The sequence below is a fragment of the Heterocephalus glaber genome, unplaced genomic scaffold (genome assembly GCF_053883595.1).
Source record: "Heterocephalus glaber isolate CG9 unplaced genomic scaffold, H.glaber_assembly_v1.0 deba00000809, whole genome shotgun sequence".
NCBI classification, from domain to species: domain Eukaryota; kingdom Metazoa; phylum Chordata; class Mammalia; order Rodentia; family Bathyergidae; genus Heterocephalus; species Heterocephalus glaber.
In genome coordinates, this window is record NW_028258163.1 from 2,482,174 (window position 1) to 2,503,184 (window position 21,011).

General features: G+C 37.8%; 1 protein-coding gene and 1 pseudogene across 10 annotated transcripts in view; one reads left to right on the forward strand and one right to left on the reverse strand.

Moving 5' to 3' along the window:
• The window catches only part of Znf106 (zinc finger protein 106), a 79,057-nt gene that overhangs the window by 21,508 nt on the left and 36,538 nt on the right, over positions 1–21,011 (forward strand). For 8 of the 10 annotated variants that reach the window (XM_087207354.1, XM_087207360.1, XM_087207361.1 and 5 more), the window contains 2 exons: positions 14,458–14,519; positions 20,513–20,713. In XM_087207354.1, coding sequence (XP_087063480.1) covers positions 14,458–14,519; positions 20,513–20,713 — 263 coding nt within the window. Of the gene's footprint in view, positions 1–14,457; positions 14,520–15,765; positions 15,877–20,512; positions 20,714–21,011 lie in introns of those variants that run through there. The other 2 variants (XM_087207359.1, XM_087207364.1) reach the window with 2 other exon arrangements.
• Positions 12,416–13,194, reverse strand: LOC101711002 (DCN1-like protein 1 pseudogene; annotated as a pseudogene).

Below are 21,011 nucleotides of genomic sequence, written 5' to 3' on the forward strand. Positions count from 1 at the left end.
CATCTTCTTTTATCCATTTGTAGGTTGATGGGCATTTGGGCTGTATCCAAGATTTAGCTATTACAAACTGTGCTGCTGCAAAGATGGGTGTGCCTATATTGCTGTGGCATGATGCTTATAATTCTTTTGTGAAGATTCCAAGAAGGGGAATATCTGGGTCCAGTGGAACCTCCAGTCCTAGTTCTTTGAGGAATCTCCACACTGATTTCCACAGTGGTTGTACCAGTCTATACTCCCACCAACAGTGGAGAAGGGTTCCTTTTTCCCTACAGTCCCTCCAGTATTAGCATTTGCTATTGGTTGATTTTTTTTTTTTTCCGTTAAGTTTATGGGTACATTTTAGGTATACAGTACAGTTACATTTATCGTTAGGAGCTTGTACCTGTACATGATGTATCCTGGTTCTTATTTTTTCCCCATTTCCCTGCCCTCCCTTCACCCCCTCCACCCTTCCCTATTTACAGAGACTTTGTTTCCATTTTTGCCTTTTCTCATATTTTTTCTTTTCCCTTCTTTCCTTTCCCCTTCGCTTCTCACTTCCCCAACCCCTTTTGACCTTTTCTTCCTATTTCACATTATCAGTTATACATTTTGATTCTTATTTACACTTTTAGTTTCTCACACCGGAGAAACTATTTGGTATTTACACATGTGTGTCCTGTTTATTTCACTTAAGAGTATGGCCTCAATGTGCATCCATTTAGCTATAAACGTCTCTAGTGCCACAGACCAGCTGCAGTCGATGCAGGGTAGAAAGGGGAGAGGTCTCGGGCCGGCGAGTGAGAAAAGAACCGTCGCAAGCAATGTGCAGGCTCCCTCTGAGAAGTGTCAGGGTCTGATTTATTTTTATATCTTTAAGCACTAGCTAAGGAGCATTGGGCGGAACATGTTTACATTTTAGGTTGCCTTAGCAACATCTAATGAGGTAAAGGTTATTTTTACTAAACAATATATTTTTCTAAGCTGATTCATATCATCGAACATCATGAATACATTTCTTAAAAATCACAATTGTCCCCTTATTTTCCCAAACCTAAGTAGAACAGAATGTAACTTAATCAATATCTCCAGAGGGTAACTTAATTAGAATCTCTATAGCAGCGGGGGTACAAGCAAGATTTAATTAATTAAATGTCAAACTTGTGGTCACCAGCTGGCCCTTGAGAAACTGCACAACAGTTAATATAGTTTGCTATTAGCTCTCTACTTTCCTATACCTCTATTTATCTTACCTAAGTGTCATTTGGGTTCATAGTTGATGAGCAGGAGATATTTTCAGCACTGTGAGAAGTATTGAGTAACTCGCCTCCTTAATGCATTTACCTGTCCCAGCTTTCTCTCTGTTTCTTATTTCCCACTATTCCTTACATCTAAACTCTGTCCTTTCAACCTCTTCATAAGACCCCTTTAGTAATAAGAAGGTCAGCAACAAGAGGGGAGAGTCATAGTAGTGGGGAAACAGAGGGGGTTTCAGGAGAGGTTTCTTCAGAAGTGGATGTGGCAATAGAACTAAGAGAAACTGGGATTTTGGGACTCTTGAGCCAGATCAGATTTCAATACATCATTGTCAATTTGCCTTATGGAGAGTTTGTTGTTAGTCACAAACACAATGATTCCTGTGACCAGAGTAACAATTTTAAACATTATGGCGTGAAAAAAATAAAACATGAGGGTCCGATGTGTTCCACCCTTCTTTTCCCCAAGCTGGAACTTTGTCAAGCAGCCTTGGAGGTCGGTTGGGCTTCGCCACTCTAGTTTCTTGTTATTTATGTCTGAGTAGTACTCAATTTTATAAAAAGTAAAACACATCTGTCTCCAGTTGATGGGCAATTGGGCTGTTTCTAGGCTTTAGCTATTACAAATTGTGCCACTATGAACGTGGGTGCACAGATATCTCTGTGGCATGATTCTTTTAATTCTTTGGGGAAGATCCCCAGCAGGGGAATAGCTGGGTCAAATGGGACCTCTAGTTTTAGTTTTTTGAGAAATTTTCACACTGATTTCCACAGTGTTTGCACCAGTTTGCACTCCCACCAATGCTGGAAAAGGGCTCCTTTCTCCCCACAACCCCGCCAACATTTGTTATTCGTTGATTTCTTGATAGCAGCCATTCTTTCTGGGGTGAGGTGAAATCTCAGTGTTGTTTTAATTTGTATCTTTCGAATGACCAGTGATGAACGTTTTTTTCATATATTTATTTGCTGTTTCTACCTTTTCATCTGAGAAGGGTGTATTCATTTCAGATCCCCATTTTTGGATTGGGTTTTTAAAATGGAGTCCGATTTTTTTGACTTATTTATATATTCTAGTTATTAGTCCTTTGTCTGAGGAATAGCTGGCAAAAATTTTTCCCACACCGTGGGAAAACTGTTGGTGGCTTCTCTTGCTCTGCAAAAACTTTAAAATATGATGAGATCCCAGGTGTTGATTCTTTGTGATAGTTCCTGTGCGACTTTTTGTTCATAAAGTCTTTGTCTACACCGATCTCTTCGAGAGTTCTACCTATTCTGTTTTCCAGCAGATTAATATTTAGATCTTTGGGGATTTAGCTCAGTGGTTTTGCTGCCTGCTGTGCAAGCCCAAGGACCCAAGTTCGATCCCTGGTACCAAAAAAACTCCCCAAAAACAAATAAACAACAAAAAAGTCCAAGTTTTAATTGTGTAACAGGAAGAAAAGGTCTAATGGAGCAGGGGAAGTGGGAGGAGTAGGGGAAAGGAAAAAAGCAAAACCACTTTCTACATCCTGCCAGATCTGACTTCTAATAGTTTGTTTTGTTAAACAAATTTCTATCTATGTTCATACTTTTTTCTTCTATTATCTTTATCCAGTTTTAGGATTAGCACAATGTTGAGTTCCTAAAATGAGGGGAGAAGTGTTCCTTCTTTTTTCTGCTTTGTTTGATACAATTTATCAGTTAAAATGTTTATGAGCCTGCTGTTGTCATATAGGTAGGTTTTCAAGCTAGGAATATACTTTCTTTAATAGGTGCTATTCAAATTTTATATTTCCTCCGGAATTAGTTTTATTTATTTGTGTTCCAAGGTACTTCTTAGAAGTTGTCAAATTTATTTCAAAAAAGATTTTGTAATATGCTTTCTATATCCTTTTAAATTCTGTAAAATCTATGGTAATGTCTCCTAGATCTTAATATTGTAATTTTAAAAATGTATAACTGATATTGTGTAACAGGAAGAAAAGGTCTAAAAGAGCAGGGGAATTGGGAGGGGTAGGGAAAGGGAAAAAAGGGAAAGGAAAAAATATGAGAAGAGGAAAAAAATGGAAACAAGATCTTTGCAAATAGGGAAGGGTGGAGGGGCTGAAGTGAGGCCAAGGGAAGGGGAAAAAAAATGAGAACCAAGAGACTCATGTAATGGTACAAGATCCCAATGATGAATGTAACTATATTGTATACCTAAAATGTACCAATAAAGTTAATGGGAAAAAAAAAAGAATAACATGCAGTACGAAAAGTCAAAAAAATAATTTAGATCTTTGATCCATTTCAATTTTAGTTTAGTGCATGGTGAAAGGTGTGGGTCTAGTTTTAATCTTTGGCAAGTAGAAAGCCAGTTTTTCCACCACCATTTATTAAAGAGGCTGTCTTTTCCAGTGAAGGTGTTTGGCTCCTTTGTCAAAGATAGGGTGACTGAGTATGTCTGGAGTTGTTTCTGCATCTTCCAATCTGTTCATTGATCTTCAGGTCATTTTTTTTGTGTTTTTTTTTTTTTTGCCAGTAGCATGCTGTTTTTATCACAGTAGCTTTGTAGTATAATTTCAACCACAGTAGCTTTGTAGTATAGGAATTGTGATGCCCCCTGCCTTGCCATTGTTGCTCAGAATTGCTGTTGTAAGTCTCTTCTGGTTCTGAATGAATTTTAGGATTGTTTTCTCTAATTCTGTGAGATATGCTTTTGGAATTTTGCTGAGGATTGCATAAAATCTTCTAACAATTTTGGAAGTATGTCCTTTTTCACTGTATTAGTTATTCCTATCCAAGAATAAGGGATATCTGTCCATTTTCTGATATCTTCTTCAATCTCCTTTTTCAGTTTTCAAAGTAGATGTCTTTTATTACCTTCATTAGATTGATTCCTAGTTATTCCATTTTTGGGGAGGTGCTATTGTAAAAGGTGTTATTTTCCTAATTTCTCTCTCAGTGAGTTTATTGTTCATGTACAGGAAGTTGTTTTGGGGGGGTTTTTTTTTGATTGTTGACTTGTATCCAGCTATGCTACTGAATTTGGTTATTAAATCTAGAACTCTTTTTGTGGAGCTTTTGGAGTCTTCTATGTAGAGTATCACGTCACTCACAAATAATGATAATTCAACATGTTTCTTTGCTCTCCATCTTCCTTTTATTTCTTTCTCTTGTCTAATTGTTCTGGCTAATGTTTCCAGAACTATATTGATTGAACAAGAGTGGTGACAGTGGACATCCTTGTGTTGTTCCTGATTTTAGAGTGAAAGCTTTCAATTTTGTCCATTTAGTATAAGGTTGGCTGTTGGTTTGTCATAGATGGCTTTTATCAGATTGAGATAAAGACCAATTATTCCAATTTTCTGTAGGATTTTTATCTTGAATGGGTATTGGACCTTGTCAAGCTCTTTTTCTGCATCTATTAAGTATGGTGATTTCTGTCCTTGGCTTTGTTAATATAATATATTACATTTATTGATTTGCATCTGTTGAACATCCCTGCATACCTGGGATGAATCCTACTTGGTCATAGTGTATAAGCTTCTTGATGATTTGCTGCATTCTATTTGTCAATATCTTATTGAGGATTTTTGCATCTATGTTCATGAGGAAGATTGGCCTCAGGGCTGGGGATTTAGCTCAGTGGCACTGCGCCTGTCTTGCAAGCTCAAGGTCCTGAGTTTGATCCCTCATACCAAAAAAAAAAAAGAAAAGAAGATTAGCCTGTAGTTCTCTTTTTTGGTTGGGTTCTTCTCTGGTTTTGGTATCAGGGTAATGCTTGCTTTCAGGAATGAATTTGGGAGTATTGCTTTCCTTTCAATTTCATTAAAGAGTTTGAGAAGTAGTGGCATTAGGTCTACTCTAAATTTCTTGTAGAATTTAGCAGTGAATCCGTCAGGACCTGGGCCTTTCTTTGTTGACAGGTTTTTAATTACATCTTCAGTTTCATTGAACGATACTGGTTTATTTAGAATTTTTGTTTCTCAATTCAGTTTTTTTTTTTTTTGGTACTGGGGATCGAACTCGGGACCTTGGGCTTTCGAGGCAGGTGCTGGAACCACTGAGCTAAATCCCCAGCCCCTCAATTCAGTTTTGATAATTTATATGTATCTAGGAATCTTTGCATTTCTTTTATGTTTTCTAATTAGAATACAGGTTCTCAAATTAGGTGTTTATGATCTGGATTTCTACAGGATCTGTTGTGGTTTCACCCTTTTAATTCCTAATTGCATGGATTTGAGTCTTTTCTGTTTTTGATAAGTTTGGCTAAACATTCATCAGTTTTATTTAATCTTTCAAAGAACCAACTCTTCAACTCATTGATTCTTTGTATTGTTTTATTAATGTCTATTGCATTAATTTCTGCTCTGATCTTTATAATTTCATTCCTTAGATGAGGTTTGGACTTGACTTATTCTTCTTTCTCAAAATGCTTGAGGTTCAACATTAGGTTGTTTTTTTGAGCGTGGCTCTGTTTTCCTGATATGGGTATTCATCTCTATAAATTTCCCTCTTAGGATTGCTTTCATTGAGTTCCATAAGTTCTGGTATGTTGTATCAGCATTATCATTTGATTGTAAAAACTGTCTAATTTCTTTAATCTGTGACCCATTGGTTGTTCAGGAGAGTGTTGTTTAATTTCCATGTGTCTATGAAATTCTTGTGTTTTTTTTTTTTCCTTTTGCCATTGATTTCCAATTTCATTGCACTATGGCCAGCTAATATGCATGGGATAATTTCAGTTCTTTTGTATATACTTAAGAATGTTCTATGAGCTAGTATATGGCCTGTTTTGGAGAACATCCCATGTACAGCTGAGAATACTGTGTATTCTGATGTTGTGGGGTAGAACACTCTGTAGACAAGTATTTACTAAGTCCATTTGTTCAAAAGTTTGGTTCAATTCTGTGATTTCATTGTTGATTTTTTTTGTCTAGTTGATCTATTTGTGACAGTGGGGTATTACAATTACATTGTAATATGTTACCATTACAATTGTTTGATTTTTACATTACATTATTTTTACAAATTTACATTTTAAAATTTTTCTTTTCTGTTAATATTTGGTTTATATAGTTGGTATATGCTGCATATGTATTTATGTTTGTTATCTCTTCCTCTTGGATTGTTCCCTTTACAAGGATGTAAGGACCTTCTTTGTTTCTCTTAATCATTCTTTCCACTTGGTCTTCAAATAGTCCACTTTGCTTTTTTCTGGGTTCCTGGCACATGGAATACTGTTTTCCATTCTTTGACTTTCAGTCTATGAATTTCTTTTTGAATTAAATGTTTCTTGTATGCAGCATACTGTTGGATCTTGCTTCTTGATTATTCTGTTTCTTTTGATTGGTAAATTGAGACCATTAACATTGATGGTTATAACTGATATATATTGACTTATCTCTTTCATGTTATTTTTTTCCTGTTATTGGCTCCCTTCTTTTCTTCTCTGTTTAATTTCTTGCCTTGCCGTGTGCCTTCATTCTGTTGGGGTTCATGGAGTTGTAATCCTTGTTATCTCTTTCTAGAGTATCTTTCAGAGCACTTTGGAGTGTTGGATTGGTGTTCATGAATTTCCTCATGTTTTCTTTGTTATGGAAGTGTGTGTGTGTGTGTGTGTGTGTGTGTTTGTGTGTGTACTTTTTTCTTTTGGTACTGGGATTGAATTCAGGACCTTGTGCTTGTGCGGCAGGAGCTATGCCACTGAACTACATTCCTGGTCCTGTCATGGAAGTATCTTATTTCTCTATCGATTTTTTTTTTCTGGTACCAGGGATTGAACTCAGGACCTTGGGCTTGCAGGGCAGGTGCGATGCCACTGAACTAAATCCTTGGCTCCGTGTCTATCAATTTGGAAAGATAGTTTTGCAGGGTACGCCAGTCTGAGTTGGAAGGTTTTTTTTAGGGCTTGAAATACTTCACTCCAAGCTCTCCTTGACTTCAGAGTTTGTGTTGAGAAGTCTACTGTGTGATTCTTTTTTTTTTGGTACTGGGAATTGAACTCAGGGCCTTGTGCTTGCCAAACAGGCACTGTGCCACTGATCTACATCCCCAGCCCCTGCTGTGATTCTGATGGGCTTTCCTTTATAGGTAATTTGTTTCTTTTCTCTAACAGCGTTTAATATTTTGTTCTTGTGTTGAGCTTCTGGAATGTTGACTGTTATATGTCTTGGGGAAGATTTTTTTGATCATGGCTAATTGGAGTCCTGAACCGGAAAGTTTTGTTACATGCTACAGCTTTTCCAGGAGGATAGAAGGTACACCAGGAGTCTCCAAGGCAAAGTGTAGAACAAGCTTTATTCTTAGCACCAGTGGGTCAGCCTGGGTTCACACACCAAGAGACTGACCCCCCTTAGGGCTTGAGCAGGGCATGTTATACTCTCCAGAGAGGGCAGGCTTGCAGGAGTTACAAAGAATACAAGTCTTACAGCTCAGCAAATTCATTGGTTATTAGGCATTACAGACAGCAAACTCAGCGCAGAGTTACACTTCATTTACATTTGGTGGGGAGTTAACAAAACTGTTTGAGAACAAAGAAAATTTCTGAGATGCTTGAGAGGAAGTGCCAGGCTAGGCAAGCCCAGACATGTTGAAGGAATGGGGGCAAACTTCTCCATAAGTCTGGCTTTAACTGCTGAGAGGCACATTCCGCCTTCAGTCCTTTATGCCTCACTTATCTGTATATCAAATTCTTTTTCCCTGTTTGGGAAGTTTTCTGCCATTACTTCTGATAACAGGCTTTTTATGTCATTTGCCCTATCTTCTGCTTTTTCATTGATTCCAATCAATTTTATATTATTCTTCTTTGCATCATCTAGCAGCTGCTGGATTGATTTCTCATGGCCCCCTTGCTTCTTTTTTTTTTTTTTTTCCGGTACCAGGGATCAAACTCTGGACCTTGAGTTTGCAAAGCAGGTGGCGGCACCACTGAGCTAAATCCCCAGCCCAGTCCCTTGGTATTTTTAAGAAATCTTTCTTTTCATGATTGCTAACCAAAATCCTGTCTTCTATACCTGATATTCTATCACATTGGCTCATTCTGTTGCATATATTTTCAATGGAATTTTTAATCTCCTTGATATATGCTTAAGTCTGTTTTGTGGATTCCATTTCTTTCCTATACTGGGTGTTCATGGTTTCCATCATTTTCCTGAGTTTGTCTTTTTAAAATTTTTTTATCTGTATCTGCTTTAAGCAATCTCAATCTTAATATACCAGGAAGAAAAACTGATTAGCACAATTATGTCACCTTGTCTAAAGTAATATAATCAGCAATAATGGCAGCTTCAAACACAGCCTAGAAAATGACTGACTGTTAATTTGCCACCTTTAACCATATGAACTAGGGCCAGGGATTTAGTTCAGTGGTTTTGCTGCCTGCTGCGCAAGTGCAAAGACCTGAGTTCGATCCCCGGTACCAAAAAACAAAACAAAACATCAAATCAAAACAGAAATAACCATATGAACTAGATTTGTGGTTATATAACAAAATCTAGAACAAACCAATATTGGAAAGACTTTGTTGCTAGTGTGGAGATCTCTTTAGTGTCTGCTTTTCAGGGATGTACTCTAGGCGTGGCTAATTATAGGCTTTGCCTCTGTCTAAAGATCCAACCACCTACAACAATTTGGGAGGGGAGGCTGCAGTATAATTGCCCCACCATCCGTTTCTCCAGAAATGAAGCACATTATTGTTGATGAAACAGAGAGAAACCTGGTACTGACATACAGTAAGAACCAATTAATAGCAATAATTATGCCATCTGGCTCTAGCAACAAAATCATCAACAGTAAAAGTCAAAGACCTGGATATTGATACACCATAAGAACCAATAAAAGCTACCACTGTACCAAAAAAAAAACCTACCACTATATCATGCTTAACCATAGAAAGGACACTTATAATTATAATGTAGACACAAAGACAAAGCAAATATTGATGTACAGTGAATATCTACTAAATGCAACAATTAAATCTCCATTAACAATAGCAAAGAATTCAACAATAATATAGAAGTAACTAAATTTCTAGAGATTAATAAAGCATAATGGTTATATTAGTAAAGGTGGTGGTGTGAGGAATGGGAAAATGAAAGAAGTAAAATTTGCAGAATAAAGTGAAATAGGAAGCAAAGTGAGATCAAGATTTTCTATTAAGGGGGGCCAGGGATTTAACTCAGTGGTTCCAGCATCTGCCTTGCAAACACAGGGTCCCGAGTTCGATCTCCGATGCCAAAAAAAACCACCAAACCAAACCAAAGATTCTATTAAGGAGTAGAGCCATGGATGGTGGCAAAACACTTATAATCTCAGCATTTGGGAGGCTGAGGGAGGAAGATCACTATGAGTTCCAGACCACTCTGGACCACATAGTGAGTTCAAGGCCAGCCTGAACTACATATCAAGACCTTGTCTCAAAACAATACAATAAGAACCAAAAAATCCTTTTAAGGGGTAAAATAAAATTAGATAAAAGTAACAAAAACAGCCGGGTGTTATGTTGCATCCCTGTAATCCCAGCATTTCAGAAGCTGAGGCAAGCGAATTGTCATGAGTTCAAGGCCAGAATGAATTGTCTCAAAAGAAAAAAATGAAAAGAAGAAAAACCCCAAAGAACAGTGAAAAGTAAAATTCCTCCATGTTTTGAATGAGTGGTTTCTTTCCAGGTCTGCAGTATTGGAATCTACTAGATATGGGGGATGGTGAGTCACTGCTAAGACCTATTTTGTTTCCACACTCGAATTTTTGTATGTGCACTCTGAATCCAGCCTCTCCTTTCCTGCTGGGCGTGGTTGATTCATCAGTGGTGTCCACGCTAAGGACACTACCACTCTGCACCTCCCAATTTCAGTGTCCCTCTGTGCACTCCATGACACAGTTTTCTCCATCTAGTTTTATGGACTGTGCATTTGTTAGGTGCTCCCCCTTTCTCCAGAGGCCTCTCTGTCTGTACACCCGGATATGCCAGCTGTCCAAGCTGATGTTTATCCTTGCTCACTTTGGTAGATGAGGAAAACAAACAGACCCTGGGTTCTGTGGTAGATCTAGGCAGTGGGACAAGGGATTCAGGAAGACCATTGGACCTATTGCTAGCACTTTTTAGGCCAGCCTTCTCTGAAAGCCACACAGGACTGGCATGGCATCTCACCTCAGAAGGCAGGGTCCCTATATCCTTTCTGGGCTGAGCTTAAACTTCTCAGGGAGTCTGTGTCTAGCCTGCATCCTCTCTGTGACTGTCTCTTTTGGCCATCTCCCAGCCAGTCACTGTGGTATGGTGACAGCAGAAAACCTGAAGTGTAGTTGTTGTGTAGCTCAGTCTTCTGTAGCTCAGTCTTGAACCTTTCCTAGAGTGGCTCCTAATTGAAACCTCTCACTGCACTGAATTTCTTCTTCAACTCTAGCTTGCCATGTGGAAGGAGTTACTTTTGGAGTAAAACCCCACGCTGCTTTTGCAGTTGATAGTAGCCATGGGCTTTTCTTGGGACTAATCTGCCAGCCCCCCCCCCCCTTTCTTCTCTATGGAGCATCTCACCCTCTCTGGCCTTACCTTGTGTCAGCAGACACAGGTCCCGCCGTGGGAGCCAAGATGTGATTTCTAGATTGCTTTGTTCTTTTTTCTGCATTTCTCCAGCTTCTCTGTAGTTTCTAGTTTTCTGTCCACTCATTCTGCTATTCTGAAGTGCATTCTTTTATTGATAGCAATACTAGGCCCTAAAGAGTACCTGGATATACCAGGCAAAATCTGTTCCTAGTAAAAACCATGGTGATCCAAAACTTGAAGTTCAGAATTTTTAAACTTGCCTTACAGAAATGTTTAAGAAAGCAATTAACCCTTCTTCACATGACAGTAAGTAAACCAAAATGAGCAGTTTAGGCAAGAAAGCTGTTCATGTGTCCCCTAATCAAAAAAATAAAACCCAAAAACAGTGGGGGAGGAGTTCCATACAAGACAGCATTCTGCTTTGATGTGAAAACGGAGCTAATGTGAGTAACACAAAAACAGTAGAGACTAAATACAAAAATAGAAGCCAGATTGGTATTTTTTAATCAAGTATATGCTTGTTTAAAAATCTTTGCTCCTGAAGTAAATATTTGGTAACCACAGTGATTAGCAGTTAAAGCAATTTCAACAAAATAAGTCATCAAAAATGGACTACTTGTCTGAAAGAGCAGTACCTATATTATATACATTGAACTTCATGGCTCATCACAACCATTTCCAAAATTTAAATCATACTATCCTTTCGTAAATTAAGAGAATTTCATTTGTGTTCCATAGCGCGATGACCAAAAAGGAAAAAAAAAACCCAAAAAACAAAAATCCTCATGCCTAAATTTAGGATATTGTATTGTATAGTAATTAAAAATATTCAAAACAAATTAAATAGTTTAACTTATTTGATAGGCAAATGAGCATTTCAAAAGCATAATGAAATCCAATTATGTGGTGCATAATGTAGACAAGAGAAGACTCTAACATTACGCAGACATCTGCTAAATAAAAGCTCCCTGTAGGACCTTGGTGAGTGCAGACTATTTCTGTGGAACCTTTTTGAAACTCAGAGTCTAAAACACAATACATTTTTCAAGTAGGCACCAAGTTATCCTAAAAATTTTCATGATGGTTGTTTTGACATCTCTCTCATCAGATATTCTACTTATGTCAATAATACATGTGATTTGCCAGGAAAAAGAAGCTCCTTCCAAACCAAAACACCATTCCAGATCCCATACACTTAAATATATCACTCTCATTGGAAGTGCTATCAGCATAGTCTTTGCAGCTAGCCCAAAGCATATATTTAAGAAGTTCTTATGAATTGTTTGTGATATTCATTATGTTTAATTCTTATGCCAAACTGTTTTCTCATGAAGACAGGTTTGTGCTTTTTGCAAGAATGGAAACCTCAAATTAATCACCATAAAGCTTCTAAGACTTATGGGAGAATAGAGTAGGACGGTCCACAGATGTTAAGATGAAATCCACAACATTGAAATTACAAATGTTTAGAGTGGCCCAAACTAGAAGACAAGCCCAAACCACCATTTGAAGAATGAAATATGATATGGTCCAAAATGTATCTTTAAAGTTTTGTCTCAACCCATAGTGTGAATAGTGAGGATTGATCTTCAGTTCTGTCCAGCCAGCAGAAATTGTGCAATTTTCCGGTGTATTTATTTACAGACCATGTATATTCTAGAAGGTACTTTTAGCGCTACACTGTTGTACTTTTTGCCCCAGCAATTTGAGGGCATGCAAATTCCACAAAGTCATCAATGAGAACAGGCCATGCCCCTCCTTCATTATAATTAGATCTGTCATTTGCAGTCATTGTACTGAAGTCTAAAAGAAGATTCCAAGTATTTTTTGATAGTTTATGATATTCCAACAAAAATTTATTCCATAAGTCTAAGAATTTAAATCTTCCATTAAGCACTAAGTTCCAGTAGGCAATGGCCATTTCTAGATCTAATCCTTTTCGTCCTGGATTCTTTGCAAAATTAAAAGTAAACTGGTAAAAATCCTTAAATTGTCCTGGTTCTTTCAATTCTTGTTCCATCTTGGGTATTTGAGCCTTTAGCTTTTCTATGCTGTCACATCCTAATTCTGTCATGCCGTCCATGAACTCCTGCTTGGAGAACTCACACTGTGTTGCTGCTCTGAATTTCCATGCAATGATCAAAACACTCATATTGGCTGGATCAAGCGCCAGGTGATCACAGAATTGCTGTATAGCAACTATTCCAATTTTATTTTCATCTTGAGGATCTTTGTATCTATTGTATAGTTGTTCTAACTTCTTCCTGTCCAGTGATCCTTTTACACTCTCTCATATATACAGTTCAGGATTTTGGAAAAAATTGTCTGTTGCAACATCTAACTTCCAGTCATTTTGAGAAAGACAACTTACTGCAGTTTTTTCAGTAGATTGTGTGAAGATCATAAACTGTCGAACTTTATCCTTCTGCAATGATTTCAACTTGTTCATGTTGGTGTCCTCCAGGTCTCTCCCTAAAACTTCTTCATCTACTTAAAGAGACTCTGTTATATTTGTAACTGCTATCTAGAATAGGTGTGGCCATCTGTATTCATTCAACAAATATTTATTCATTTCTTTTTTGGTACCAGGGATCGAACTCGGGTCCTTGCGCTTGCAGGGCAAGCAGCAGAACCACTGAGCTAAATGCCCAGCCCAACAAATATTTATTGACAACTACATCCCAGGTTCGGCCAAACCATAAGTAAGGGTTGTGGCTTACTCATGAGAAATGCTCATTTGAGTAGGGAAAGAGAGTGTCAATAAAAGTTCCAAAATAGCACTGGATATGATGTTACACACCTGTAATCCCAGCATTGGAGAGGCTGAGGCAGGAGGATCACCAAGAGTTAGAGGCCAGCCCAGGCTACCTACTGAGTTCGAGGCCAGTCTTGCACTTCAAAGTGAGACCCTGTCTCACCCTCGCTCCTGGAAGCAAAATAGTTGGAAAGAAATGATTTGAGAGGTGCTGCGCCTCCTCCATTACTGGGGATTGAACCAAGGCCTCATGAATACTGGGCAAGGGCCATACCACTGAGCTACATACTTACCCAGTTATATTTTATATTTCTTTTCCTTTTTTTTGGAACCGAAGACTGAACCCGGGACCTTGAGCTTGCAAGGCAGGTGTTGGAACCACTGAGCTAAATCCCCAGCCCTTATATTTCATTTTGACATGGAGACTTGTAGGAAGTTGCCCAGCCTTGCCTTGACCTTATGTAATCTTCATACTCCAGTTTTAGCTGGGATTACAGGCTTGGGCACTGTGCCTGAATGAGAGGTTTTTAAAAATAAATTCCAATAAATTTTTTGTAACAGGTTAGAATTTAACCTACATAACTTATTCTTGGGCCGGGGATTTAGCTCAGTGGCACTGTGCCTACCTTGAAAGCACAAGGTTGTGAGTTTGATCCCCAGTATCAAAAATTTATTCTTAAGTCTTCTGCATCCTGAAGGTAACTTTCTAACCATTTTGGAAAGCTACTTAGATATGCCTGAGAATTTCTTTTATTTAAAAATGAAATATGTAAAAAAATACAGCCAAAGAATTATTTAATAAAAACTGATGTCGATATCGAATTGAGAAGAGTAATCACAAAAAATTATTTGACACAGGAAACTTTATCCCTAATTGTTGATTACACAGGAACAGAGGAGTTTATTTTTCTTCCCCTCAAAGCAATCTCCCTTAGTTTAATCTGCTTTCTTTAATTTTGAAGGAGATGGACGAACACATGCGGAGCATGTTGCATCACAGGGAACTTGAGAACCTGAAGGGCAGGTATGGGAACAGTTGTCTTCCATAAATTTGTGAATGGGGGGTTGCAAGCTAATTGTCCTTGTCAGTTTGTTTTATAGTAATCCATCGCAATGAATGTTCTTTTATGGTGTGCAACAGTTGTTTAAAATTAATAACAATACTGAAGATTTTTGGCATTCAGAAGTGGCAAATACTGATACCTTTGTGCATTTCAAATGTGTAGAATTCACAGCAGGTCTGGAAAGTAGATTATAATAAAGGTGAGTTGTGATGACCTAACTTTCTTCTTAGTAAGCTGTCTCATTCCTACACAACAGCCTTACAGCTAGGATAGCTCATATTTTTGCTTTAAACGTATTATAAATGATTGTATACCATAAACTGTATGTTGCTGAGATAGTCTGAGAAGTCCAAAGCCTGCTATAAATTGCACCTACTCTCATTAGTGTAAACTGAATCCAGTTACAGACCTTAAGTGTACTTGAGGATGTTCTTTTTTGATTTAAAGATTGAAATGTTTAAGGGAAGAAAATTTAATAAGCAGCTTTAGAAAGCAAATGTAGCATATTTGTATGTCCATGTCTCTCTGTCAATAGGTCCTTTTTTGATGTTTTTGACTTCTGTGAATTTGAAGTTTAGAGACCAGATAAAGAGGTATTAGGCTGGCGCCTGCTTCATGAGTGCAAGGTCCCGAGTTTGACACCCAGTACAAAAAAAAAAGAGGTATTAGGGAACTAAGATATAAGAATTGTTTTATTCCATGAATAGTAGTAAAAGTTTTTTGGTACCAGGGATCAAACTCGGGTCCTTGCGCTTGCGAGGCAGGCGCCGGAACCACTGAGCTAAATCCCCGTCCAGTAGTTAAAAGTTTTGAGGGCCGGGAATTTAGCTCAGTGGTTTTGCCGCCTGCTGCGCAAGTGCAAGGACCCGAGTTCAATCCCCAGTACCAAAAAAAGCAAACAACAAAAAAAAGTTTTGATCAGGATGTCATCCTAGTTCTTTTGACATTGTATTTTTTTTAAAAAATTCTTTTATTGGTACATTTTAGATATACGATACATTTACATTTATCATTGGGTGCTTGTACCTGTACATGATGTATCTTAGTTCTTATTTTTTCCCCATTACCTGTGCACCCTTCACCCCCTCCACCCTTCCCCATTTACATAGATTTCGTTTCCATTTTTTTTTCTCATAATTTTTCCTTTCCCTTCTTTCCTTTCCCTTTCCCCTCCTACCACCCCTATGTTTGTTTGTTTTGAAACAGGGTCTCACTATGTAGCCCAGGCTGGCCTTGAACTTGCAGTGATCCTCCTCTCTCAGCCTCCAGAATGCTGGGATTACCACCGTGCCAGCCTGACACTGTATTAACTTTATTGTAAGCTATATTGTTTTAGGTCCTATGGGAAAATTTATGTTATTAATTTTTCAGCATTTGTTTAGTATACTAATGGACTTTTCCATGCCCCCAGTTCCATACTGGGTGAAGGTTAGGTTAAGCAACAATGTACAGACAATTTCTCTCAGACTTAGTGTGGGGGAAACCCTTATCGTATTACCTTGAATATATGTGATCTCTAACTCATTAGCATTAGAAAACTATGAAATGTAATTAACTGTTGATTCTGTGTGGATTATTTTAACTATTTATTAGCTCCATTTACAAAAGACTTCCTTCTGGAGTTCACCTTCTTTTGGGCTACTTAACTGCCACCTGTCCTGTATGTACTATATTATAAAATCAACAAAACAAATGAGGTCAGGAAATCTAGTCAGTAGGAGAGTAGTTTATTGCATTCCAATGCTAGTGTCTTATTTAATTCAGAAATCACTAATCAGATGTTTAAAACTTTAAAAATCAAATTTTGATTACATAAGATTCATCTTCATAATGAGTTCAGAATCATAAAAAGTAAAAGAAAGTACATGTCTTCATCCCCCAGCCCCTTTAAATCCCGCTTCTGTCTTACAGAGTCCACAGAGTACATCTTCCCCAGACCTCTTCCTGTGTATTTACAATTGCACATAGAAGAACATTAAAAGTGTCTAAGCTGCTAATATAAATGTCAGTTTTTGTACCCCAATTCATTGAACTTAGAGGAGGGCACTTTGTATTAATTTTTTCATATGTTAGATGCAGTGCTAACAAATTTTGTATGGTTTTCTGGCCTATAAAAAATTCTAAGGGAAGCCAGGCATGGTGGGTCACACCTGTAATCCCAGGACTCTGAAAAGTTGAGGCAGGAGGATCATGAGTTTGAGCCCTGCCTGGGCAACTTAGTGACTTAGCAAGACTCTCTTTACATTAAAAATAAAGCAAAGGCTGGAGATATGCTCAACATGAAGGCCCTAGGTTCAATCACCAGTATCACCAAAAATGAAAAATACTGTAAAGGTGGAAGGAGAAGACAGTAAATAGCAAGAAAAAAAGCTGGAAAAATTATATTTAAAAAACAAACACTTGCCAGGGATTTAGCTCAGTGGTTCCACTGCCTGCCTCACAAGCGCAAGAACCCAAGTTCGATCCCCGGTACCAAAAAAAAGAGTAGGAAAACAAACACTGGCCTGAAAGTGTACTGTCTTGAAACATTTATTGTAAGGACAAATCATCACTAGTTTGTACCATAGGAACAAAGAATCACCAGGTATTCCTTTTTCCAGTTCTCCTCAGTTTGTGATTATTTCCTCTGAATTTCATGTTTAATTGTGAAATTTCTGATGTTAAGACTTTCAGTTTATAGTTATTTCTGTAATTTCTGGCTGTGATTTTGGTGAGAAATTGTAAAGTTTTAAGCTTTGAATGCAAGCCTGAATGAAAAGTAATTGGTCCTCTTTGGTACACAATTATGGACATCTGTAACACTTCTCTATTTTTCCCTAACGTATTTGTTCAGATGGGTATTCTCTAAGTAGTTCCTACAGATAGATGCTGTCAAAAAGATTCAAACCTTTATTTATCAGGCAGCTGTTGTGGTATAGTTAGAGCAAGCTTAATAAAGAAAAGTTATGTAGAGACTATCTAAGACTGCCTTTCACACATGAGAGGAAATTGTGTGGTAACAGGATGAAGCTAATTTGGGCCCTTTAAGCACGCTGGGGAAAATTATTACTTTACTTGGTAAGAAGTGAAAGCAGCACATTTTGCTTTAATCATTTTATGCACGTAACACAGGATTTTTAAACTGGTTATTAATAAAAGATTTGACAAGCAGCACCAATAAATATTTAGTTTGCTATTAACTTTTAAAACATGTGGCTTCCCAAACACATACGTGGAAGCATTGATGCCTGTTGTGTGTAGAATAGAGGTTATATGGTTTCCTCTGCATACATTGAATTTTCAGAAGATATAGTTGTCCTACCCTATTCTTTCTCTGTATAAACTTAGATTCTCTCTTGTGGAAGTTTCTTGTAAAGTTTATCTGTCTTTTTAAAGCTAGATTTCTTATAAGAAAAATGTTAAGAGATTTCTGGTTTTTTATTAAATCATTTTTAGATTAACATTTATGTCACACTTCCTATTGCCTTTACAGTCTGGGCAGGATCACTGTTGTCTAACAGATAATTTTGGATCTTTGGCTATGTTCTTTTTCACAAGGAAAGTAAAATATTTTTAAAAATCTCTGTTTGAGCTGAGCATGGTGACACACACCTATAATCCCAGCACTTGGGGGGCTGAGGCAGTGATCCTCCTGCCTCCTGCTGGGATTATAGGCATGTGCCATGCATTTTAGAAAATAGGATAAAAATCAGGAATTTTATTTAAGGGATTGTACTAAAGTTCCCAGTAGAATGATGTTACTAGAACTACTGTACTATAATAGCGTTTAGCATCCTATAAGTTCTTAGGTAGAAAACATGATTTTATGGAGTTTAAAGACAAAAACATTTTCTAACTGGAAAATTAAATTGATTTGAATGTCTGTTGTGTAGTGTAAATTAGGTGTGCTGCCCATTGTGGATCAATTTATATCTTTAACTTTCTTTGTTTTCTATTGCAAGTTAGTGTTCACTTAGGATAAACTACCATCAGTTTACTTGCTATCCTTGGAAACCTGGAAAAAATTAAAGATTGTCCTTTAAGTATATATGTGTAGTAAGTACAGTTGAAAATTCTCAGTGAAAATAATGTATTGAAGTACCTATGGGATTAAAAGGAATTAGGATCTTGATATTCAGAGTAATCAGGTATTGCTTTTTTAGGGAAACTGGTCACAGCTCATTAAAATAAATCTTTAAAATACTAACATTTGGGGCCGGGGATGTAGCTCAGTGGTTCTGGCGCCTGCCTCGCAAGCGCAAGGTCCCAAGTTCTATCTCAGGTACCAAAATAAATAAAATAGCAACATTTGAGTTACAGAGTTCAAAAAAAGGTGAAAACTTGTAAACTTTCTACATGTTTCTCTTGGTTTTTTTTTCATGTTTCTCTTCTTGATGCTTCCAAAGTAGGAAACAGTATTATATTTGTGTGTGGTGTTTTTGGGGTTTTTTTTTGTGGTTCTGAGGATCAAACCATAGGGTCTTATGCTAGGCAAGTGTCCTACTTTTGAGCCGCACCCCCAGTCTTAAGTATTGTTCTTATAGCTGGCCATGGTGGCTCATGCCTGTAATCCCAGAACTCAGGAGATTGAGGCAGGAGGATCACTGTGAGTTCAAGGCCAGCCTGGGCTACATAGGGAGACCCTGTCTCAAAAAAAAAAAAAAAGTATTATTTTTTAAACTTCTTGGAGATTGTTCACATGTCTCACATTTAGTAGTTGCTTAATAGGGTGGTTTTTGGTTTTATTTTGTTTTAAATGAACATTTAAGTGGTCTATAACAGCAATTGTCTTCTAGTAAATGAAGTGCTCAGTTTCAGGTCTCTTCTGGTTTAATCGATATAAATTCTGCCCATGTTCTGATAGGTGTATGTGAGAAGGAGGTGAGAGGTGCTCATGAGTATGTGTTTCTGTCTGGCCAAAGCATGTCTTCTTATGTTGATTTTTTTAATAGATTGATATAGGAAGTACAAAAATAGAACTACTATAAACTCAAGACACATGATAGGAGATCAAGCCAGTTTGGATTTTGGATGGCTACTACTGCCCTGTGGCCGTGGCATTCAGATGTTTCTCATCAGTGAATGCATAGACAGCTGACCCATCAAGGGATTTCAGGCCAGAGAGCAGCAAAATTGGATCTGTTATAGGCCTGGAGTAGATTTCAAGACTAGCCTCTTAAGACTGGCCAAGTATGAATTTCACTATTGAGTGTTGTCAAGCAAATGAAAAAAAAATTAATCTGTCCAGTTTAAATAAAAATTTAGTTTTGCTTCTCTCTGAACTGTAATGTTTTCTGAAACTTGAGGAAAAACATTTGCCTAACACAGCTGTTAACGTCCCACAACTGAAATGCTTTCCATTCCCTTTAAAATAAGCCCTTCTGAAGCAGAGTGTAGGTCACATGTATCATCCAGATCAAAAAAAGCTTGAGGACGACTCCTATCAGAATCTCCGCATTCCAGGCAAAGTGCCAGCTGTTCAGATTTAGCTCCCTGTTAAGATTGGCTGTGCCACCTACTTGTTTCTCCACCCCTTAATTTTGACTGGAAGAGTGCTCCAGAGCAGGAGGTTAAATCAGAGCACTGTCTCCAGGCTCTCTGAGTGCAGCTGGGACCATGGGTGTGCTCCAGAGCAACTTGTCTTTGCTCTGAGCCCCCTCCCCTGCCTCCCCTTTCACCATGTTTCCTCTGGCAAGATCTTAAGTACAGCAATTCAAGAAGATCTCTCCTCCTAAAGCACATTAATCTGAAGTGTATTGCCTCTTGATTGCTGGAAAGGAATCTGAAAATCATTTCAAAAGTAACTTATGAACAAACCTATTAAAAGTGGTGAAAGGAGCATTGAAATCGATGAGCACTAATTCTCCACTGTGCCAAATTGTGCAGTGTCTTTCAGAGGAAACTGTAACACAGCTCGTGAGTGTGCCATGCCAGTGGGGAGAATTGAATGTCCCTCATCTCCCTCTTTCCCTAGGGACAGTAGCCACGAGTGTCGCGTGTGCGGAGTCACCATAGTGGGTCTCTCTGCATATGCAAAACACATTTCTGGCCAGTTGCACAAAGATAATGTTGATGCTCAGGAAAGAGAAGAAGATGGAAAGGGAGAAGAGGAGGAAGAAGAGTATTTCGATAAGGAACTTGTTCAGTTAATAAAACAAAGGAAAGAACAAAGTCGGTAAGTAATGATTTTTTTAAAAGCCTATTTGTAACAGAATATAAGAATACATTTTTGTACTTTTCAGTCTCTAGCATTTACACTTATCTTAGTTAAAAGTTTAGCCTCAGGTTGCAGTCTTATGAGTAAAAGACCATGAAATGCTTTCTTGAATTAGTGTACTGTTTGCTCTAAAAAAAAGTCCACCAAACTCAGTATTGTCCTGATATAAGCTAGGACTAGCTACGTGTCTGAAATTTTTGCCATATTGGTAACTAGGTTTACACCATTCTTATTGGTATTCAACTTTTATAGTGAA